Source organism: Beauveria bassiana (genome assembly GCF_000280675.1).
Source record: "Beauveria bassiana ARSEF 2860 unplaced genomic scaffold BBA_S00001, whole genome shotgun sequence".
Lineage (NCBI taxonomy): Eukaryota > Fungi > Ascomycota > Sordariomycetes > Hypocreales > Cordycipitaceae > Beauveria > Beauveria bassiana.
In genome coordinates this window covers 1,475,901-1,498,369 of record NW_007930836.1, presented here as the reverse complement: position 1 = coordinate 1,498,369, position 22,469 = coordinate 1,475,901, and the positions used below count along the sequence as shown (strand labels likewise).

The following is a 22,469-nucleotide window of genomic DNA, read 5'->3' as shown; positions in this document are numbered from 1 at the left end:
TCGCTCCTGGTGACTCCCGCCACCCGCCAGACGTACCATGGTTTAACCTCCTGCCCTCAGCGCGTCTCAGCGTGGAAACTATCTCGTCCATGCTGTTCAGCTCCTCCAAGTCTGCCCCTTCAGGCTCATCCCCTTCCCCCTTCCACCTCCACCCAACCATTGACTCGTTCAGTACCCGTCCCAGGTCATCCCACTTGTCGTCCCAGATGCCCTTCTCCATCCACTGCCTGCGGATAAAATCGTCTGCTGCTGTCGGCCAGCGCTGTTGGTCGTCTATTGTGACCTTGTCTCTCCTTGTCGATTCCACCATGCACTCGACCTGAAAGGCAAACCACGGCCGGGAACCGATAAAATTGTCGCCTTGCTCACGAGTCCAGCCCTCTTCCGGTATTTGACTTTGCTGGAGAGCAGTTTCGTACTTCAGCTTGCCGTACTGGCCTGGACTCATGGCACCGCAGTCTTTGATTGCTTCGCGAACAAGCATCAGAACTCCAATGCTATATTGTTTTCGGGGTTTCTGCCACGCCCATGTCCAATTCGTCTTTGGATCCTTGGTAAACTCCCAAAGCCTATTCCAAACCCCGACTCTTTCCCAGCGTCGCCGTACGAAGTACCTAGCTAACATTTTCTTATCTTGGGGTGACATGGCTTCAAGCTGTTGCCTCGTGTTGTCGCTGCATTTATCATCTTCCTGGTGAAACACCTTTATCCTCTCCATTTCCAAGCCTGCTTCAGGGCCAAGCCTTGCTGCTGGTCTCCCAGCCAACAAGCACTCCTTGTTTCGATTTGGAGTTCGTTTCGGTCTTTCTTCAGATCGCGATTCAAATTCTTGAACGTCTTCGAATTTAATCACACGCTGTAAGATGGCTTCGTGTCGCTGATACAGCTCCTGTTCTGTATGCCTGACAGCTTCCAAAGCATCGGCATGTTGGAGTATCCCCAGAATTCGTTTTGAGAACTGGGGTGGACTTTCCTGTTCTAGTGGACTGTGGATTACTCGCCTGCTCTCGAGTAGTGCCGGGTTCTCTTCATATTCGACTAGATTTGGCATGGCCTGCTGGTTAAGAGCCCTGGTAAAGTCGTCCACCGTCTGCCCAGGCGCGCTCCCGTCTTCGGGAGTTCCATGGTGACTCTGCATGAGCACTTACTTTTTCACTCAACAGTCTTTCCTTTGTCTCTGGATAAAGCAAAGGCTTGTTCTGACGGCAGGAGACACTGTCTTTTTATGGTCGATTAGGAGCAGTAGTCCGACATGTACAAGTCGACCGCTTCAGAGCTCGTGCTACGAACAGTTCTTAGAAGATATTTTTAAACATGCATGTGCGATAAACATTCGTAGCTGTATTACTCTACTAGACGTCTTTACGGCGTTTTCTAAGCGCCAGCGATGTGCGGCTGCGTACAGTTTCAATGTCCAGTGTCGGGGAACATGAGCAGCACTGCTTACACACGATGTGACGGTACACAGCCGCCTTTTAACCCTTGTACAATGTGTTTTATCCTTGTGCCGCTTGAGTCTGTACCTGGCGCCTATATTATTTGTTTCAAAATGCAAATATGCCTTTATTTTACATTCTACAATACTCAGCGTCGACGACCTGCCGAGGGCCTAGCATGAGCGCGAATCTCTAATTTAGGGTACCGCTCGAATGGGACATTTTATGTGCCAGTTCTGCTTATATTCTGTTATATTGACCTAGGTATGGAAGCTAAATCTGTTTACTAAAAAGAACCAAATGCGTTGATCGAGGGTTTTGTAGCGTGTCTTGGGGTGCCAACAGACAGACCAGCTATGAAGCGGCACGACACCGACCCGCCCATTGCACGCGCCTGAGCCCTGCGGGGAGTCAAACAGCTTCTTTCGCGTCTAAATGAGTATAGCCATAGAATTAACTAGCCAATAACGTAACGCGAAGTAGTTGGTTCGGGTAACTGGCCATCCTGGTGCATCCCAGGCGCGATCGACCAGTTCGCTGTGGTGTAATTGTCGTGTCCCGAAGAAAGCGGTATCAGAAAACAAACAACAGCAAGAACCACCGTGATAAGGTGTAAGAACTTCATGATTCTCCAACGAATAAAAGCGGATAGGTTTTTGTAAGTAACTTTGAGGCGAGTTGGTGAGGTCCCAGTCCGACGAGGGCAGCCTCGTCTTCTTATACATGACCGGCTCCAAGACATGTCCCCAGAATGTGCCTCAAAAAAATCAAGTCCTATCTTGAATCAGTGACTAAGTACCTTCACTAATGCCTTGAGCGCGACGTTGTGCACAGTTTGCGCTTTGTCCGTCCCTTGGGGCCCGTCGTGATTCACCGCAAAGTTTACGCACTCCTGCTCAGAAGCCGGAAATATTGAACTGTGAAGCATCCAAATCGCACCATCATGATCTGTAAGGGTGAGTCTGAAGTTCAGAATTGAGAATCTGGCCTAGCTTATTTGGCGATTGGCCAAGTTGGAGCTTCTGGCGACTAACACGGGTTTTCAGAGGGATGGTGGCGCTTTCCAGTGTGTGCGGGGTACACAGAAAGCTGGGCACTGTACTCAAGAGTTCTACCAATTTTGAATGATGGCTCGGTGATATTTGGCGTATGATCACGCGTGTCTTCGATGCGAGTAACAGTTTTGACTGAGAAAGCATCCGCGGAGAGCTTCGCAGTTGTTTTCCCATCTGGGAGTAGGGGACAGACATATAGCCTTTTCGGCCAGTTTTGTGGCCAAAGACTCCAGAGCGTCTTGATTGAGGGCCAAATCGAGGCAGTAGCGACTGTGATTTGCGCCAGACAGCTGCGTCTTCTCGTGGACATTTCAGAGAAGCTTTCAAGAGCTTGGTTACTGACCCCCTGGATGGACAAATTGCTCCAGCTCGATTATGTTTCTCGGAGTCGGAGAAGACCATATAGACGCGAAATCTCGTTGCGTACGGCTTCCTGATACAGCCAATACAACAGGTATCGAACCCTGGCAGTAGTCTAATGGTTTGCGAAAGTTCAGAGACTGTTCCTGGGCTGTTCAAGTCTGAAGAAGACAGGTGCTACCGAGCTGGGGTCAATGATTGATTTGAACATGTGCTCAAAAACCGTCGACTCTTCGATCTCTACGTCGCCATTCGGATTCCTGAACAAGATCCCTCTATTTATACAGTCGGCAGATATGTCGACGTGTCCGCTGGTCTTCAGAACAGCCTCGTGTGTAACGGCTGTGCAGTCGAGTTCAAGAATATTATTTGGTTAACAAAAGGTCTCCGCCACTCGTTGAGGATAATGGCCAGCAGTGCACACCAGAGGGAGGGCCAAGTCCAAGAGGCCGCGATTATCACCTCGTAAATGGGTGCAGTTCGGTAAATCTCGAATGACTCGGTAACAAGGAAACGCCGCTTGAGCATAGACTCAAATTGCGTGCGGCTGGATTCTTGCCCAAATGTTTTGTCTGTATTTTGGGGTTCTGCGCAATCCAAAAAACAGATGTGATGCGTGCGTGGGGTTACATAGATCGAACTCTTCAGGGACTGTCGTAGGTCTTTAGCGAGAGATGAAGATAACCATGCAGGTTACACACAAAATCGCCACTAGCCATCAGACAATTTTCCTCACCACAGGTACCGGTTGCAAGGAATAGCATAATTACACATACTCGAAAAGAAAAAAAAAATCAGACATCGGAGTTTATAAATCAAGGGCAAAAGAGCTGGAGTTGAACAGCGGATTTTGTTACCCACTTGCCTCCTGGGTTGGAGGGGCGGGTTTTCGAATCGTGGGGCATGTGACGAGATGCAACTCTAGGCCACCGTCACCGACTCGTCGCTAGTCTGCAGCATACACGATTTGCCATCTCTCCCATCTTCAAAGAAAGCAGAAGGCGACCTCACATCGCTATCCAGACATACCTTCTCTCAATCGACATATCCGTCATCATGAAGCTACATTATATTGGAGTATGTTCGTCCAGAACCCCGCGCCCGTATACCAGCCGAGGGCGTGCGCACAGCTGACCTGGCGCTCCTTTCCATCGACAGATTATCCGCAACGAAGAGAAGCCCGCGCACGAGCTCGTCGCCGAAAAGGAACTCAGCTCGTACTCTCGATTTACGCGAAACAAGTACGCCGCCATTCTCTCTCGACGACAATCTCTTCCCCCTCCCTACGACCCGGCAAAGGGGGGTGACGAGCCGAGCGATGCCTCCCGCTAACCGGCCTCTAGCTATGGCGAATTCATGACATTGTTCGCAAAGACGGTCGCCGAGCGCACGCGACCGGGACAGCGCCAGGATGTTGAAGAGCAAGGTAAATCTTGACTAATCCCGGCCCGCATTGGGCAGACGATGGGCAGTTGCGTGACAAAGGCTGATACCTGTGGACCTCCCTCACAAACAGATTACACTTTCCATGCCTACGGCCGCTCAGAGGGCATCTGCGGCATCATCATCTCGGATCACCAGTACCCCGCGCTCGTCGCCCATCAGGTCCTCAGCAAGGTCGTCGACGAGTTTCTCGCCAAGAACCCGCGCTCGTCATGGTCCAGCGGCCAGCCGACGCTAGTCATGCCGGAGCTCAAGGAGTACCTCTCCAAGTATCAGGATCCCCAGCAGGCCGACAGCATTATGAAGATCCAAAAGGAGCTCGACGAGACCAAGATTGTGTTGCACAAGACCATCGAGAGCGTCCTACAGCGCGGCGAAAAGATTGACGACTTGGTGGCCAAGAGCGACGGCCTCAGCGCTCAGAGCAAGATGTTCTATCGTACGTTAGCCCTATCGCCCCAAACGCGCAAGATGCCCCTTCTTTTTTTGCTTCCCGCTTTATTTAAATTAGCCGCGGCAAAGTTTTGGGGGCTAAATGCTGACATGATCTTATCAGAACAAGCCAAGAAGCAAAACTCGTGCTGCATTCTGATGTAGATGAGAGCGGCAACAGGTAGATCCTTTTGGCGTTGGATACTCAAATCGTTTCAGATTCTCATGTCATCCCACCCCCGCTGCCGCGTCAGGCACCATGCCGTCACTTTGTTACAGCAGATATTTTCCAAGCATTACGCACATGCCTCTTCTTGGCAGCTTTTGCCGGGCTTAATATTTATGAGAAGAAAACAATCCGAGTCCGATGGACTTTTGTTTACAGCAGCACTATAGTTAATATTACGAGGAAGAAATCTGAAATACGAGCAGAGAGGAAAAAGAGACTTTGGCCTTTTGTGTCATATCTAAGGGTGTATATGTGTGTTATGCGTACCGTCGCTTCCGAAAAAAAAAACAAGAGAAAAAGCAAAAGACTGATGAAGGAAAGAGAGAAGTAGACAGGGAGAAGAGAAGAAGAGTTCCGCCAGCGGATGATAAGATGAAGGCAAAATAGTGATGCGCCGAGGCGACTGAAAATGAATCTCTAGAAGAAAAGTATATAGTCGTTGGAGATCGTGTGATGTTGTTGTGTTATATCGTCATGTCGAAAGAGGAAAGAGAAGTTGTGACTTGCGAGGGGCGGAGATCCAGCCCAGGCGGGACAAACTATGAGAGGGGGGTTGTTCATGTTGTGCATGGGGCCATCGTGCTCAGTTTCATCTCGAAACACTGCCCAGACGACCATTTTTGGAAATCCCCCCCCCCCCCCCCCAAAAAAAGGCGATTTCCGAGGGAGCAAACAACCCAAAACGGTGTCCGGGTCCGTTATTGCCCTGTTCCTATTGGCTTTGGGGAAGGGGGGGGCTGGCCGCGACGGCCGCGCTGACCGCTTTCTGGCTGCTTCACGCGCCCTCAATGGTCACCTGCTCGCTCCGGCGGTACATGTGCTGCCGTGGCGAAGCGGAGGACTCGCCGAGCTGTTCGCGGTCGGGGTGGATGACGATGGGCGTGGCCGTCTTGGTCTCGGCGATGCGCTTGCCGTCGTCGAGGGAGATTTGGCTCGCGGCCTTGATGTGCTGGTTGGCCCGGGCGCGGCGGCGCTCGCGCTCGTGCAGCGGCTCCAGAAAGCGGCGCTGACCGCGCGAGATGCTGATTTGGCGCGCAATCGACACCTCGGCGGCGTCCTCGAGCGCCTCCTCCACGCTCGCCGGTTTCGGGTTCGGCTTGGGCTTGGGCGAGGCAGCGGCGGGCAGCTTGCGGGTGTTGCGCAACGACGTGGAGCGGCAGGGTATGTCGATTTGCTTCGCCGGCGGCATCATCGTGTAGACTGGCGTCGCAACGTTGCTGCCGCCGCTGCCGCCATCGGGAAGACGACGCGTAAAGCACGGAGGAGGCGAGAGGGCGGTGGCGGTTTCTCGCTCCGTAGCGTGCCGGAAGTAAGGGCTGTGGATCGACTCAACCGAAGGCTTGTGAAATTTGGAATGCAGAAGTCGACGGCCTTCGCTGTCTGGGGCTAGAGAGAACTGGCTATCTGGCGACAAGAGCGATGCTCCGGGAGAGTCGGTTTGGTCTTCTGGCGAAGGCGCCCGTGGCGATTGGCTGGCAATCGTGGGAAACGTATTTGATCGCAGTCTCAGAGGTACGATATCGATATCGTGTGCCGAGTCTTCTGCCGACGGCTCAGCTATCGGCGTGCGAATCGGTGTCGCGGCTGGCGAAGTAGCTCGTCGAGACCGTTGCACTTGTGAAAAATGCTCTCTTCGGATGTCGTCGTCGTTGGCCTTGATCCTGGCAAGCGTCGCCTGCCGACGCGCCAGCAAGTTGCTTGCCGATTGTTGCTGCTTCTCAATTAGGCTTTCAAACATGACACTGTAGCGCTCGAAGCTGATGTCAGGAATTTCGACATCCAGCATAAGCCCTGGCTGGCCAGGCGTCCACGCCAGTGTTTGCTGCATGTCGCCACTTTGAGGTTGCATCTGAGGGTCGGTCAAAGAGCGCGCTGCAAGAGGTTTTTGCTTCTTCAGCTTCGCAGCATCTGGCCGAGATCGATTGGCACTCGCACTAGACGCCATAGGAACAGATGGAGAAGGAGCTGGAGTCGTAGGAGTATCGCTTATGTAGTTGGCGCGGCTAGGGTCTGCGCATGGTCGAGAATAGTTGGTGCCGCCACTGTTTGAGTTTATTCGTTTTGATTTCGAACGACCCAGAAACGGTAGGCGCTTGGATATTGAGCGAGAGAGGCCCGTAGCTTTGGATTGTTGTTGTTGTTGTTGTTGCTGCTGTTGCTGCTGCTGCTGCTGCTGATGCTGCTCAGTAATGGTGCCGGCCGGGGACGTGATGGTTGTCATGGTCCGGGGAATCATGCTGGGGTCTTGACCGGGCATAAGCGCCAACCGTGGACTTCCCAAGGCTACGCCAATGCCTTGATTATGGTTATCCGTAGGAAATTGGAGAGGAGAACTTGATTGTTCTGCGTTGAGCGAGCTCCTGGCAGCCATGATATCGAGTAATAGGTGTCTTTGTCACCGTTTGTCAGTCAGGTGGAGGGTATAAGCGGTGGGTATTAAGTCAACATGCTAGCGGAGATGAGCGATGACTGGAGAGCTGGCAAAGAAAAACAAAGATGATCTTGCTTTGAGGAAAGGAAATTATAGAAGAGGAGTGGGAGGGGAGCACACGATGAATCGAGCGAAGCGGTGACACTTGTGTGTGTAGAGGTAAGTTTGCAGCCGGGCTTGTCATGCAAGATTCCAAAGAAACCACGGCATGCACATGTACGTCAAGGCTGCACAAGCGGTAAATAGCAGGAGCAGCAAGGCAGTTAGAGATGAAGAAATGCACACGCTTTCTCATGCCAAGTTTGGAATACACAGACGATTCCCAAGAAATAAAAATGGGCAGGGGGCGTTAAAGATCCCCCCCAAAGGGTGACGCAGACTGGGTCTCGATTCATTTACATGACAAAGACGATGGGCAGCGCGCGCAACAAAAACCCGCGCCGTATCGACATCGGCACATTACTTTTTGAAGGGGCCTGGCCTACAGCATGCCCAGAAATGGAAAAAACTGAGTTTCTAGTCCCATCGGTTACTGGGGCTGGAGCGGGACGCTCGTCCCCGCGGCGGGATGCAATCCAAGGGAGCAAATTTTGTGTGTTGAAGAAACGTTTGAGCGTTGCAGTTTTGAGTTTATTATAGAATAAAATAAAGTGTAAAAGAAAGGGAAGAAGGGGGGCGTGTACAGACGATTCCATAGACTGTCAAGTACCAGGGAGCAAGAATATTTGGATGAAAGAGCGGAATGGAGAGTTTAACGCAACAATGATTTTAGACCTGCCGCCTCGGCACGGATCTCCCCCCCCTTCTTTTGGTCTGCTTTCCCACCAACGTTTCAGATTTTTTGGACTCGCCGCCCACAGCATGTCGCGCATGTTTGCACAAGACTAGACCCAACCCCGGAGTCGAAAGGATGGAATCCAGAATATCAGGAAGGGGGCTCGCTAATAAGTACTTTTGCCTAAATGAAGAATACGAAGAAACTGTAATTAATGGGGAGCCGTTGACGTTGCTTATTGATGAGGCTGGCTTGCATGAACGACGACCTTTATGTCCAGTGACTGTCCATCATCATATCTCTTTTTCGGACGGATCCTTTGGCAGAGACACGGCAAATTGTCTCGCCAAAAAAAAAAAAAACAATGACGTGAACTGCATACACGGCACGGGTCCCGAAAGGATCCTCTAGTCACCCTCCAATATTACATTCGGTATCATAATCTGCATCCTCTGCTGCGAGTCGACAACCAGCAAACCGCCAACAAGATGATCCACCGCCACCGAGGCCCGACAAGCGGTTCTTGTTTGAGATAAATACAAGGGGTCAGCCTCTGCAAATCCAAGCAGTCGAACAGCTGAGTTCTGACAGCCTCAATTACCCGCTAAAAAAGAGAGCAACTGAAATCCAAAACATTGACCGCGCTGACTTGCTTGCTTTGCGGCCCTCTTGGCAGACCAAGCGGCAAATGCTGATCAGGGCCCAAGCCATTTCATCTGCTTATGAGTGGGCAACTCGGTGAGAGCCTCTCTTCTCCACGTTTCTTTCATCATGGGTCCCGATATCTTTGGATCCCGTCTCTTCTCAGTCTCGCACAACGTCCCGGTTCCGTGCTTGCTCACTAGTAATCACATCCGAACTAATGGAGGTCGGGATGTGGGCTTCAATCAAAAGCCCGACAAGACGAGTTGAATTCGTAAATTCTACCTTGCAGTCAGTAGTGGCCCGTCATTACCCCATTAGAATCCCCCTTCTCTTCTATTTCTCCGTTGCTCTTGCAATCTTCAATTCCACATCATTGTCAAACCGCGTAGCAGCGTCGCCTATGACACAAAAGAACGCCCCTATCGCTCCCTACAATTTTACTCTCCGACGTCGCGCAAAAGTTTTCGGATTGCCTTATCTCTGCACAACCTAGGCAGGGGCCAGCCTTGTTTTGATGACAACATGTTTCGATAAAATTGGGCGCCACTGACTCGATGCTGTCGTGCATTCTTGCATCTGGCGGCCTCGACTTTGGCAAAACGTAGCTCTTTCACACGGGCATCCCGCGGCACATGCCTTGACAGTGGGCATTGCATGAATTTGCGCTAGTGGCGAGAAGAGAACGGTGCGCAAGATGCGCATATTGACTACCATGACAGGTCTGACGGCAGCGTCCGTCATTGGCGCAAAGGGCGGACAGATTCGTTTCGCCAGCGTCAGCCCAAAATAAGTATTGTTGCCTTGTTAGCCACGATGCACTCAGCCCGATCCTCTTGTTTTCGCGTGTTTAGTGTAAAATTTATGAATGGACTAAGTGGGCAACGCGATGCGTAAGGAGCCGTTGGCCTGCATTTGCTTGTTTGCCAGATGCGCACAAAGCTCTCGCGTGCGTGGCCACAAGCCTGTTTTGTCACCGTCCCAAACGATGTCAATCAGATCTAGATATCTGCCGATTTGTTGTATGATGTTGTTGCCTAAACTCGGTCGAGGGTTGCTGGCGTCATCTCTCTGCCGCATTGCCTTGTCGCTGTACTTCGCAGAGAAGAAGCCTGGAGTGAAGCCAGTGGGACATTGTGCAGCTCAATGAAGGCCAACACTCAACACTTAGGAAGACATTGTCATCGCTACACGTCCCCGGCTCTTGGATTGAGGCCAACGCCACGTCGAGCTCTGTTGTGCCCGCAAAGACACCAGAGCCGGGCATAGCTGGAGGTAACAGATCGACGCACATGGCGCAGAAGAGAACAAATTTCGCCTGCAAAAGCCCGGGAATGCCTGTAGAAGCCTGCAAAAACCTGCGACATGCAGGACTGGCTGTTATCAGTGTCTTGGAGCTGACAAGAAAGAGCTGTATCTGTGCTGCCTAACATGCCAGTTGGCGGGGTGCCTGGCGCGTCTGGTCGTCATTTGCGAAGCTTGGACAATGTAGGTAGCCACGCAAAGTCACTCCTCACCCAAAAAGACGCGGTGTTGGACTTGTGACCCAGCACCTAGCGACTTTAAGCCCCGCAGCCTGCCCGCAAAGTTTCGCGGTCGACTGAGGGGCAATACCTCGTCTCGACATTACACAAAACAAGCTATTGCGCGTGAATTTCTCAGTCTTCTCCTCTCTTCAAGAGAAAAAAAAATCCTTTGCGACGTCTTTTCTCTCTCCTTTCTTTTGCTCGCGCCGTTTTATTTCTGTAATACCGTCTACTACCCCTATCTCATAATGTCGTGGCAAGGTAAATCACCCACCGCTTGAAATATGATGCTCTCGTCTGTCCCCCGCCGCGGGAGAGGAGAGCGAGGCGCCCGCCGCAACAACGTTTCAAATGGCTAACCAAAAAACAACTTGCGCACTGCAGCATACGTCGATACCAGGTAACGAGATGTCTCCCCGTCCGATCATGCAGCGACGCGCACCGACGGAAACAATCGCACCGAGCCTACCGATGAATCCATATTAACGCAAAATGGGATAATTTAGCCTCGTCGGCACCGGTCACATCGCCAAGGGTGCCATCATCAGCGCCGCCGGAGACAGCGTCTGGGCTACCTCTGCCGATCTCCAGGTAAAAACCCAGGTACCCGAGAGGGATGGGAATCATGGGTAGGCAAAGCTTGGTGGCTAACGCGATTGTGGGGATGGATAGGTCAAGCCCGAGGAGATGAAAGCCATTTCCGCTATTGTCAACGGTGACAACGCCGCCAAGGACAAGGCCTTTGCCGAGGGTCTCTTCATTGGCGGTGAGCGATACGTCGTAGCCAGAGCCGAAGACCGAAGCATTTACGCGCGATCGGTAAGCGTCGTCCCGCTACCTCGTCCTACTTATTATGGAGTCCCCCCCGAGCTTCCACGAAACTTCACGCCGCTAACCACAGACTTGACACTCGATTACAGGGACGTGAGGGTGTCGCCATTGCCAAGACAAAGCAGGCCATTGTCATCGGCCAGCATAGCGAGGCCCAGATTGCCGGCAACGCCAGTTCTACCGTTGAGGGTCTTGCCGACTACCTCATCGGTCAGGGCTACTAGACCCTCTCGAAGCGAAGAAGAAAAAGCTGGTCGGGTCGTTGGTGGAAAGAGCAAATTTGATAGGCGATAGTCTCCCCTGTCCCAGTGGACAGCCCTCAAACCATAATCTCCGTGGGTCTCGAGGTTGTCCACTGCGGACCGGACACCCTGTTTTGTCATGAGAAGCCAGTCAAAACTTGTGCATATTTTTCAATCATGGAAGCGAGTCATATGTGTCTTGAGGGGATAATACACAGGAGGGTTTACCATTTGCTGTTGTATCTCGTTTTGTAGTTTCCTCGTTCACGGCTGACAAGGCGACTCTTTGTTTTGTCATGTGGCCCTTGAAGTATTTGAAGTATGAATAATCGTTACTCGGTATTCACTATTATAGCCCGCTAGCATTATCCTCGTGTGTCATATGCACTTGGAGATCATAATCATTTGAAAGCTTTCCAGAAGGTGATCCAGAATCATCACGTTCAGCATTCCCACAGTATATAACGCCAGTTTCTTACATCATTCACCTTCTCACTTGTTTTTGAATTCCCCCGATAGCCCCGGGATGCTCCCTTCTGTTACAGTCGACGGCTGTGTTTGAATTAAAAAGTTATCGAAAATGGATCCGCTCAGGTCAGTTTGTGTCGTGAGGGGCGGGGTCGGATCTTTGTTTAAATCGAATCGAAGAGACAGATGCCGAAAGCTGGCCGTTTCGCGTTCTGCTTTTGCTCCGTCGGCCTGTCACGGGCTCCTTATACGGGGAGCTCCGCGTTGTTGCGGGCGACGCCCAGGCGGTCGATGACGAGGCCAATGTACGGCCCGACGACGGGGATGCCGCGCGCAAAGCCTGCAATCGTGCCGAGAAAGTCGCCAAAGAGAATCACGATGCCGTAGCCCTCGACCAGGAACCCGATAATCGTCCAGCGCAAGAGGATAAGGATGAGGCCGGCGAAGAAGGCGGCCGTGCCCTTGGCCTTTTGCTTACGCGCGAAGAAGGCGAGCGTCTTTTGGGGGCCGATGATGATGGTGAGACCAATGAGGAAGAGAATCTGCAGTTTCAAGTATCAGCGTAAGTTTGTCTCGCTCTCGGCTTCGAAGACAGCGGGTGAGGGAGGTGGTAGATCGAGAGCTTTCGTACATTTCCCATGGCAAGCCTGCGGGACTTGTTAGCAGTTGTAGGCGTGTCGATACATCATGGGCACCTTACATGGCACGGTCAAAGAAGAACATGACTCCTCCAATCAGAAACAGACCACCTAGAAGGCGGGTTAGTATGGCACGCGGGGGGAGCCCAGGCGCCGAATCGGGCTTTGCGCCAACGCAGATTCCTAGTCGCAACATACCTCCAGAGCAGAAAACAACGCCAATTTCTGTATAACATGGTTAGCCTTCCTCGTCTAGGGCCATTACTGGAGTGCAGCAGGCTGGAGGCTGTCATATCGCAGCGACAAACCCCCCTTCCAACGCGAAGCGCATCACCTACTCTGCGTGTCCGAGAGCCACATCGAAGACATGATTGCGGGTTGAGCCTCGTGGGAAAGGGAGAAAAAAAAGTAGAGCTCAGGAAAAGAAAGATGTTTGAAGAAGACGTGATTCAATTGTGCGTGTGAAAAGGCAAAAATATTAAGGGAGAAGATGTGAAAAAGAGGCTTATCGAGAATGCCTATCTAATTTCCAGGACACCTTTGCCTTCGAAAGAGAGATCCCCTAAATTTAGCACCCACCCGCTGTCAGGAACGGCACTGCAGGGGGGTCGTTTACGTTTGAGCGCATTGTCAAAGCGCCGCTTTAGAGAGTTTGTGTAATCTGCCTATTAGCTTTGGTGCTGCCCGAAGACGTTCTTAGAGCGGCGGGCATTTGGAGTGGGCCCCACACTTTTCTTGCCCACGACCAACTTTTGCTCAACATGCCTCGTCACCGTGCTCTTTTACTTCCATTGATCATGCCAAACGAGTAACGGCGATTTACGCCTAAACGCCTCACGTTGCATGCTGCGCTCCTCTGCGCTCGCGACTTGAAGTCTCATTGCACTGATCAGCTTGACACGAGGGTATTTTTGCTCTATTTGCTGAGTTATTCTGCCTACGGTAAGGGGCACAAGAGCAGGTCTCGAGCCAGGCCCTCTGGCATTCATGCAACAAGCAAGAGCTTTCGTCAACACCTGAGCAGTATCAAAAATATCTCATCAATTCAACGCCGTATCTATTTGTGACATTTTATTACATACACGTATGCCTCGACAGCCGAGACCTCTTTGGGCTCTGGCAACTGAGGGAACCTCCCATGTTTCCTCGGTACGTGTCGATCTATTGGCAGAGAGCAACTGATCACGATTAAGCCGGAGCGTCGACTGCCATCCCTTGGCTGAGAGGCCGAGGGTGCATAGTTGAGGCTTGACTTTGTTGGTCGCACACTTCACGTAGAAAAATCCTTATTGTGCTGCTTGCAGGTGAAGAAGAGATTTGTGGTCGTAGAAGCCAAGACGTGGCCGCGTGGACCGGCGCCGTCAATTGCTGGTGATACACCGCTGCAGCTGCATCACTTCAAGATGGTGTGCGCGCCACGGGCCTCGAGATACAGCTCGGCCGTGCTCTGCGGGAGCGAGCGGATCAGGGCAAAAATCTCCTTATTGTGGTAGCGCATCCTCGACTTTGGATCAAAGTACGGCGCCGGGAGCCCCGTGACGTCGCAATACCGCTTCGCGTGTGCCAGTGATGGCGCCGATTCGATGTTTGTGTACGTGGCCGCCGGCGTGCTGCCTCCGCCGGCGCTGCCCACCGCACCGCCAGGAGGCTTCAGACTCTTTTCAAGCACAAGTTTCGACAGGCTGCTGGATGCCTGCGCCAGATTGGGCGCCGCGCTGTTGGTGTTGGCCGCGGTCGCGGGTGTCGAGGCGCCGCTCGTTGAGAGGCCGTCGTCGCGAGCAGGCGTCGCGGCGCCGCTGTGATCTGCCGGGGTCGCCAGCGCCGACGCTTCTCTCTTAGAGGCGTCGCCGACAATGGCCTTGAGGTTCTTGTTGCGGCGCTGGTTGGGCTTCCACGTCGCGCTGCGAAACGTCTTTTGGATCGCGTGGGTGTCAAGCTCCTCCAGGAGCTTCTGATGAGCGAGCTGAGCTTCCGTGGGCGCGGCCATTGTATAGTAATATCGTGCTCGGAGGCGGGTGTCTAGATGCAATGACCACTGTTTTCGATGCGGCGGTTGCGTGGCGATTCGCTCCAACAATCTGCTCGTCCTGAAGCTTGCCGCCTTGACATCTGCTGGCGCCTGGTATTTTGCCGCTACTCACCGCTCCTCGTACTGCATGTTGCTGGACGGCCGTGACGCGCGACCTCCTCTGTCACTTTACGCGACTTATTTGAAGATTCTCGTATTGAATTGAAAGCTGTCAAAATGGTTTGTAGACTACTGTATTTTTACTCTTTCATTGCTGACGCCAAAGTAGGAGAGCCCGCACGAGCACCAGCAGAATCTCTTGCTATCCCGCATAATCAACAACGTGGTATGCAGACGCTCGTTATCCATGCGCGGCTTGTGCTAAGTCATATAGGAAAAACTCAACGAAGCCGTTGTGGTCATGAACAAAAGCCTTCAGGTATGTTTAAAAAGTACCACACAACGACGTCTAGGCTAACGTTTGTCAAGGACATCAACATCCAAAACATGAATGTCGAGCTGGTGGCGCAAATGTTCAAAAATTATCAGTCAAACGTTCTATTTCATCTCGAAGGTGAGAAATTTCGTATGCTCTCCCGTCCCATGGATAGATTGCTTACTTTTCTGCAGCCACGGATAATCTAAAGCCACCATCTTAAGTTGGTGACGCGCTCTTGATAGAAGTAGTAGTACATGGCTGGGGTTTTGTGCCCACGTAACGAGACCATGAATCAAGCATTGACAATTACTATGACGATTTTCCTTCTCATACCATGAATTTATAGTTGAGTCCTTAAAAAAGCACTCCGAAACCGTACATCAACGCGCTCAGTCACGTCGTGATAGCAATCAGTTACTTGACCCACCACAGAGTATCAGCCTTGCAGCCTCGCATTGGCTGTGCGATTTCGAGCCTGCGACCTTGCGGCCGGTAACACTAATAAAGCATCCACCACCACATCGACTTCAAAGGTGGCCACTCAAATTCGCCACTGGCCACTCTCCTTCATCCTACACATCGCCTGGACATGATCATTGATTTCCCATAGCCAGCATATTCTGCTCCGACGACCCCAGCCATGGCTCCCTCGGCGACGAACGAGCAGCCCGTCGCGGCAGCGCAACCGGAGGAGAAGACGTACCCTCCAGCCAAGATCTATCCCGTCAAGGAGACGCGCTTCGAAAAGTTTATCGCTCCAGATAGCGAAGGGCACAAGAAGGCCCTTCAGCAGAATGGCAACGCAGCGATTGTCATTGACAATGGTAGGTCGCGTTGCGCGCAGCACCCAACTTTGGCGGGCAACAAACATCCTGCACCGACTGACGATGCCTTTGTGCAGGGTCCTCCGCCGTTCGCGCTGGATGGTCGTTTGAAGATGCGCCGCGCTTCAGCATACCTCCGATCATGGCCAAATATCGCGATCGCAAGATTGGCAAAACCTTTTCCTTTGCCGGCGCCGACTGCTTCGCCGATACGACTGCCAGAGGCCACATCCGCAACGCCTTTGAGCAAGGAACCGGAATCGTCAGCAATTGGGACGTAATGGAACATGTTCTTGACTACATCTTCCTGAAGCTCGGCATGAACGACTCCGATGGAGGCATTGATGTGCCCGTCGTTATGACCGAAGCTGTCGCTAACCTGCCCTACTCGCGGAAGTGTATGTGCAATTGCCTCCCTTGGAACTCGGTGAAAGAATCTGACCTCTTTTTTAGCAATGACGGAAATCATTTTCGAATGCTACGGTGCGCCTTCGCTAGCTTACGGCATCGACTCTCTCTTTTCGTTCCGACACAACCAAGGAAAGACCGGCCTTGTCGTATCATCGTCTTACACCTCCACACATATCATACCCGTTTATAACTCGAAAGCTTTGCTTGGCCAAGCTACACGACTAAATTGGGGAGGGTATCATTGTTCCGAATATCTCCTCAAGTTGATCCGTCTCAAATACCCTGCTTTTGCCGGCAAGCTCAATGTTTCTCAGGCAGAGCACATGGTTCAGGATCATTGCTACGTGTCTGACTCGTATGAGGACGAGATCAAGGGCTATTTGGACTGGAGTGGCCTCGAAGACCGCGATATTGTCATTCAGTACCCATTCACAGAGGAAGTCGTCGTGAAAAAGTCGGAAGAGGAATTGGCGCGCATAGCGGAGCGCAAAAAGGAGAGTGGCCGTCGATTACAGGAACAGGCTGCCAAGATGCGCTTGGAAAAGCTAATGAAGAAGGAGCAGGATCTGGAGTATTACAAGAGTCTACAGGAGCAAATTACTAACGAAACAAAGAAGGAAACGAGGCGGCTTTTAGATAGCAACGAGATCAAGGATGAAGCGCAGCTCGAAAAGATGATCAAGGAACTGGACAAGGCCATCAGGAAAGCAAGAATAAAGGATGTTGGTGGCGATCCCGAGGAGGAGGAGGAGGAGCCCAACTTTGATCTGCTCGACATTCCAGATGACCAGCTCGACGAAGCGCGACTCAAGCAGAAGCGACAGCAGCGACTGCTCAAGTCCAACCACGACGCTCGCGCCCGCGCCAAGGCGGAGAAGGAAGCCGAAAAGGCCCGGATCGAAGAAGAGGAGCGCCTGGACAGGGAGCGCCGCGAGAACAATCTGGAGGGGTGGCTGGAGGAGAAGCGCCAGGCACGGCTGGAGGCTTTGCAAAAGATCAAGGAGCGCGACCGTCTGAAGCAGGATCTGGGCAACCGCAAGTCGCTGGCGTCGCAGATCCGCATGAAGAGCATCGCCAACTTGGCGTCGGACACGCCGACCAAGAAGCGGCGCCGCGGGGGCGACGACGACAACTTTGGCGCCGACGACGATGACTGGGGCGTGTACCGGCAAATCACCGTGGGCGACAACAGCGACGACGAGCACGAGGAGGAGGACCTCAACTCGAGCCTGCGGACCCTCGAGCAGGAGCTGCTCCGGTACGACCCGGCATTCACGTACGAGCACACGCAGGAGGCGCAGTCGGACTGGTCCCGCTCGCTGTTACACGCGTTTGCGCGCGGTCCGCGCCCGTTTGACGCGGGCTCGCAGGCCCAACTCAACCAGATCCATCTCAACGTCGAGCGCATCCGCGTGCCCGAGGTCGTCTTCCGCCCGTCCATTGCCGGCGTCGATCAGTCGGGCGTCGTCGAGATTGCCGGCGACGTGCTGAACCAGCGCCTCGCGGGTCTGCACGGCGGCGACGTTGACGAGTTTCTCAAGGACGTCTTCCTGACCGGCGGCAACACGCTGTTTCGCAACTTTGACCAGCGCATGCGCGACGGCCTGAGGGCTCTGCTGCCCGCTGACGCGCCGCTGCGGGTGCGCCGCGCGCAGGATCCGCTGCTCGACGCCTGGAAGGGCGCCGCCGGCTGGACGGGCACGCCGCAGTGGAAGCAGGCGACAGTGTCGCGGGCAGAGTATCTCGAAAAGGGCGCCGATTACATCAAGGTACGTTTTCTTCTTCTTTTTTCCTTCTGTTGTAACCAATGTTTCATTTGGGGGACGCAAATACGCTGACTTTATCACAGGAACACGATATGGGCAACTCGTACGCGTAAACGGACGTGCATGTGACGCAGGAGTTTTTGAATCGGTGCGGGGGTAGGGAGTTGTCGACATCTTTCTCTGGTTCCAGTATATCATCCAAAAAAGTAAAAAAAAGGACAGGTACGGGTGTTTTGGTAGCTAGACTATTTACGAGTTATTTCAATTGCAAAGGAGAGAGAGGGCACTTGCCAACATATCTCGATAACCCAGTGACATGGAGAAAGTCGGCAAGTATTTGTATTGTTTCTGTAAAGAAAAAAAAAAGGCTCTTCCGAGCAGTCGTCTAAAAATCCATCATCGCCTTGCGTTGAATCTCGCATTTCCACGTCTCTCATCCCATACGGAAAAAAGTGCTCATGGTTAAATTTTGTTGCCCAGTGGCAAATACACGTTTTTTGTTTCATGGCGTGTAGGCCTTAACAAAACAGCAATGGGGGGGAGATTAAAAAGAGTCATGGTCCAAACAAAGCCCTACCTACACCAAACAAGAAAACGCCAGAAATATGAAATGAGAATATCTTGGAGCCCGCGCGTTGCCGAAAACGCCTCGCAAATAGCAGAAAAGCAATGATACAGAGCGCACGGGGATTATTAGAGCCGTGGGCGTGCATGTCCGCAAAAAGCCAAGTCGTAGGAGAGGGAAGCATCAGTATCACTACGCCGTTGCCCCCTCCTCCGTGCTGAGTTGCCGGTTGATCTCCTCGGCCGTCCGCGTGTCCTCATGATCCGGGCCGCTCTTGAAGGTCTCTGCTGTGTACTGCGGGCGCCCTTGCTGCTGCTGCTGCTGTTCCGATAGCTGCTCCTGAGCCGCGAGCCCGGCGACGGCCTGGGCGACAGCCTCGAGCGGCGTGCCAGCGGTCGTGCTCTCGGGCTGGGTCTCGGCCGCCGGCGGCAGCGGCGCAGACAGCTGGCCCTGCGTCGTTGGGTGGGCGAGGTTGATGTTGGGCGGCGGCGGGGGGAACTCGCCGATGGTCTCAAGCAGCCGCGACTGCAGCTGGATGACGTACTCACGCAGGGCGTAGTTTTCCGACTGGTACTGCTTCAACGTGACTTCCATGTCGCTGTAGTCGCGGACCTGCTGTTCCAGCTTCTTGATGTAGCCCTCCTTGCGCTGGCGGAATGCGCGCTGCAAGGCAAGTCTGTGTTAGTAGCGCACGCGTCGATTGGCCATCTCGGGGTCGGACAGGGGAGTGACATACTTGAGCGGCTCTGTTTTGGGCTGCACGCTTCGACTGCGAAAGCTCTCTCTTATTGGTCTTGCGCCCATCGGTGGGATCAATGGCCATGGGCTCGCCGCCCGCCGGTGCCAGCGGGGCGCCACCGTGCTGATGGCCGCCGCCGCCGCCGCCGCCGCCCGAGGACACGGGGCTGTGACTCTGGTGATCTTGGTGGGACAGCTGCATCATGGAGTCCGTTGGCGAGTGCTGTTCGTGTGCGGCGCGAAGGTCGGGGTGGATGTGGGAGTCGGCGTCGCTCTTAGTGGCGAGCGCGCGGGCGGCCGTGTCCTGAACGCTGGAGAAGTGCAAGTCGTCGTAGCCGTTGGACGGCCGCGCGGATGCGTCGCGAGAATCGCGTGTGCCGGAGCTGGGCGATGCGGGAGAGTGCTCGGCTTCGTGGTTCTGCAGGAGCTCGAGTTGAGCACGCAAATGTTGCTCTGTTGGCGGCGACAGCATGTTAGTACTCGGAGTCGGATAAGCGCGATTGGAAAGCAGGCAAGTAGGCAAGACGGTGTTGACCGGAAGGAAATGTGTGTCAAGGCGGATCTCGCTCCTGAGGAGTGTAGATGGGCTAGGTGCAAGAGCACAAAAGTAAAAGCAGTGTACGATGGGTTCGCTCTCATACAAGATGATGTGCTTTGAAGCGGGCGTAGATGCGTCAAGATGCAAACACCACGCGGAAGCAACGGAGTTTGGCAGCGGGAGCAGCGCGGACGTGGGCAAAGTAAAAGAGACAAAAAAACAAAGATGAAGAGTAAATTTACTGACCTTGATTACTTGCGCCGGCGGAGGACATGGCGAAAGAGGTGTTGAAGATGTCTATTGATTCTGACTCAGCACGCATCAGTGCAGCAGCCCGGGGCTTGGCGGGCAAGTCGAGCGGCGGCCAAAGCCGGGGTAGGGAGGAAGAGTGCGGGCAAATGATGACTACTCACGACTAATTATGGTTTCGTCGATTTGTCCCTTGCCAAACCGTCACCTTGCTGACGTGATGAAGAAAAAAAGATGGACCGGTTTTTGCACGAAGGCGGCGATGCGAAATTATGTAACCAAGACAAAGGCGGCAAAAAAAAAAGTACCAAGGGCCAGAACAGATGATGACAAAGCAAAACAGAACCAGAACCCAAAGTTGAGAAACGAAAAATGTTGCAGCTGGTAAGAAAAAAAGGGGGGTGAGAGCGGAAAAACTCAGGAAAACGGAGTGGCGGGAGCCTGGATTTTCCGCCGTCTTTTCTAGCCCTTTCTCTCTCTTTTCCCCCTCCCGAGCAGCCTTTTGGTACGAGCATCAGAAGCGCGTTCTCGGTGTTAGCGGAATCAAGTGTACCTCTGTCTTGGTGTGAATATGGCGGGACGACGAGGTACCTCCTTGTGCTGGCAGGCAGTGCTGTTTTCGGACTAGTGCGACGGCTGCCTTTTGGGATTACTTGTCGACTGTATCCGTAAGTACTTTTGAAGTCGCGGCATGCGTCAGAGGGGACCTATTGCCCGACAGCATTAGGGCAGCGGTCCAAATTCCGTCCGCATCTTGCGTGCTGCTGCGTTTAGCATGTCAAATTACGAAAATTCCCGATTCTGATATGGGGGTTGAAAATATTGGAAAAAGCTGATTGATCTTGATTCAGATAAATCATAGTTTCAACAACTCTACCAGTGGCTTCAACCTCATCGCCTTTTAGAACGCCAAACACGCTGATTGCATTACGCGCAGTGACCTGTACCAAGACATGGCAGAGCTTGCCCAAAGGTATACGCGCTTTTGTACAATACTTGGCTTGTCTGGTTACATGTTCTTCGGCAATGTTTTTGTCTTTGTCTTATCTAGCTCTGTACATGTTTTTCGTATTCGCAGTTCAATTTCAAGTAGTGCTGCTGGAAATCATCGTCTTACAACGTGCCGTTGTCAGTCACTTACACGCCAGCAGGGTCACGCTGCAACCGTCTCGTGCACCACATGACGATAAAAATTAGCTGCAACGCTCTTTCTGCTTTCCGTTCATTACGTTTGTTGGCCGTCGCATCGTCACGCAATTATCTAGACCAAAGGTTGTTGTATTCGCTGCGGTGCATTCTTTCCGTTGTCGACCGATGCCGTCCACTTATTAGTGCTCCTTGGCAGGGGACGCCACCAAAATCCTCACTAACAACACTGGCAGAAATCGTCGAAACTTTTTTTCTCAACCTCTGCCTCTGCGTCGCATGAGACCACTTTTGGCTCAACATCTCCAGTCAACAAATTCCCCATATACCTCGTCTCTCGTTTTCCTCAAAACTTGCTTTCGAAAATTGCGTCTCTAGTCCTCGCAGCTCTGTAAGACTGTAAAACATTTCAAGAGCAAGCTTGCTACTCCGTGATGCTGCGAGCTGTTGCGCGCAACCCTCGCATACTCAGGTCCGCTGCCGCCACCACCACCACCTTCGCCAAGAGATCTGCCGCCGCCGTCATGCCCTCGGATGTCGCCAGCGCGTCGCCGTTTTTCGGCGCCGTCGGTACCTTTTCCACCATGCCCATGCCGCCGTCCTTTTCCGCCGGCACGGACAAGAACGCCGCCACCGAGGCGCTCCGGCCGCTCATCACCCCCAACGCGGGCGGCAAGTGGACGCTCACAGCCGACGGCTACGGTATAGAGCGCAGCTTCAAATTTGCCACCTTTAACAAAACTTGGGTATGTAGCTGCCTTTGGAGTTGATGATGCATGAAATGGCACTTTACCCCGGAGTACATATATGCCTTGCTCACCTGCCACCTCATAGGAGTTTATGAATGCCATCGCCGCAGAGGCCAAGAAGAACAAGCATCACCCGGAGTGGTCCAATGTAAGAATCATGTTGCGTTTTATTTCCGCTTTTGTTTCTCACATCTGTAGGTGTACAATACTACATTCATCCGCTGGACGACGCACAACCCCAAGGGTCTGTCGATCAAGGACTTAGACATGGCCATCACCTGCGACTTCCTGGCAAAGCACTTTGGCGAGGTCGAGAGTGACAAGACGAGCTGCGAGCTTGGCGCTCTGGCTGACACGGCTGCTGCTTCGGCTGGAGACTGCTGCACACCGAAGAAGTAACGTGCAACGAATGGAACAGGATACCCACACACCTTTAACATGTATTTTATGATTATAGTCGTTGTCTTTGTATCAGTCATGCTCCAACACACATGAAACTGTTTTTGATATGACAACTGTATTGAAATC

General features: G+C 52.8%; 9 protein-coding genes across 9 annotated transcripts; 5 read left to right on the top strand and 4 right to left on the bottom strand.

Moving 5' to 3' along the window:
* Nucleotides 1-3,907: 3,907 nt before the first annotated feature.
* Nucleotides 3,908-4,891, top strand: BBA_00495 (SNARE protein, putative; the record flags this gene model as incomplete). The annotated part of the gene is made up of 5 exons (XM_008595592.1): nucleotides 3,908-3,928; nucleotides 4,010-4,092; nucleotides 4,195-4,277; nucleotides 4,368-4,733; nucleotides 4,851-4,891. The coding sequence occupies 5 exons, from the start codon at nucleotides 3,908-3,910 to the stop codon at nucleotides 4,889-4,891; spliced, it is 594 nt and encodes a 197-aa protein (XP_008593814.1).
* Nucleotides 4,892-5,730: 839 nt separating this feature from the next.
* BBA_00494 (uncharacterized protein) lies at nucleotides 5,731-7,326 on the bottom strand (the record flags this gene model as incomplete). The annotated part of the gene is made up of 1 exon (XM_008595591.1): nucleotides 5,731-7,326. The coding sequence occupies one exon, from the start codon at nucleotides 7,324-7,326 to the stop codon at nucleotides 5,731-5,733; it is 1,596 nt and encodes a 531-aa protein (XP_008593813.1).
* A 3,251-nt stretch (nucleotides 7,327-10,577) lies between these two features.
* BBA_00493 (profilin-like protein) lies at nucleotides 10,578-11,384 on the top strand (the record flags this gene model as incomplete). Its single annotated transcript, XM_008595590.1, has 5 exons — nucleotides 10,578-10,590; nucleotides 10,714-10,729; nucleotides 10,836-10,920; nucleotides 11,002-11,148; nucleotides 11,250-11,384. The coding sequence occupies 5 exons, from the start codon at nucleotides 10,578-10,580 to the stop codon at nucleotides 11,382-11,384; spliced, it is 396 nt and encodes a 131-aa protein (XP_008593812.1).
* Nucleotides 11,385-12,115: 731 nt separating this feature from the next.
* BBA_00492 (Got1 family protein) lies at nucleotides 12,116-12,877 on the bottom strand (the record flags this gene model as incomplete). The annotated part of the gene is made up of 5 exons (XM_008595589.1): nucleotides 12,116-12,412; nucleotides 12,502-12,517; nucleotides 12,571-12,619; nucleotides 12,707-12,733; nucleotides 12,847-12,877. 5 exons carry the CDS (start codon nucleotides 12,875-12,877, stop codon nucleotides 12,116-12,118), a joined length of 420 nt encoding a protein of 139 aa, XP_008593811.1.
* A 1,024-nt stretch (nucleotides 12,878-13,901) lies between these two features.
* On the bottom strand, nucleotides 13,902-14,495 carry BBA_00491 (chromatin-remodeling complex subunit ies6; the record flags this gene model as incomplete). The annotated part of the gene is made up of 1 exon (XM_008595588.1): nucleotides 13,902-14,495. One exon carries the CDS (start codon nucleotides 14,493-14,495, stop codon nucleotides 13,902-13,904), a length of 594 nt encoding a protein of 197 aa, XP_008593810.1.
* A 169-nt stretch (nucleotides 14,496-14,664) lies between these two features.
* BBA_00490 (DASH complex subunit Dad4) lies at nucleotides 14,665-15,175 on the top strand (the record flags this gene model as incomplete). The annotated part of the gene is made up of 5 exons (XM_008595587.1): nucleotides 14,665-14,730; nucleotides 14,806-14,862; nucleotides 14,911-14,955; nucleotides 15,006-15,090; nucleotides 15,147-15,175. 5 exons carry the CDS (start codon nucleotides 14,665-14,667, stop codon nucleotides 15,173-15,175), a joined length of 282 nt encoding a protein of 93 aa, XP_008593809.1.
* Nucleotides 15,176-15,595: 420 nt separating this feature from the next.
* BBA_00489 (Actin-like protein, ARP5 class) lies at nucleotides 15,596-18,069 on the top strand (the record flags this gene model as incomplete). Its single annotated transcript, XM_008595586.1, has 4 exons — nucleotides 15,596-15,779; nucleotides 15,857-16,177; nucleotides 16,233-17,959; nucleotides 18,040-18,069. 4 exons carry the CDS (start codon nucleotides 15,596-15,598, stop codon nucleotides 18,067-18,069), a joined length of 2,262 nt encoding a protein of 753 aa, XP_008593808.1.
* Nucleotides 18,070-18,713: 644 nt separating this feature from the next.
* BBA_00488 (bZIP transcription factor) lies at nucleotides 18,714-20,071 on the bottom strand (the record flags this gene model as incomplete). Its single annotated transcript, XM_008595585.1, has 3 exons — nucleotides 18,714-19,184; nucleotides 19,258-19,712; nucleotides 20,044-20,071. The coding sequence occupies 3 exons, from the start codon at nucleotides 20,069-20,071 to the stop codon at nucleotides 18,714-18,716; spliced, it is 954 nt and encodes a 317-aa protein (XP_008593807.1).
* A 1,555-nt stretch (nucleotides 20,072-21,626) lies between these two features.
* Nucleotides 21,627-22,340, top strand: BBA_00487 (pterin 4 alpha carbinolamine dehydratase; the record flags this gene model as incomplete). The annotated part of the gene is made up of 3 exons (XM_008595584.1): nucleotides 21,627-21,938; nucleotides 22,027-22,089; nucleotides 22,140-22,340. The coding sequence occupies 3 exons, from the start codon at nucleotides 21,627-21,629 to the stop codon at nucleotides 22,338-22,340; spliced, it is 576 nt and encodes a 191-aa protein (XP_008593806.1).
* Nucleotides 22,341-22,469: the final 129 nt, after the last annotated feature.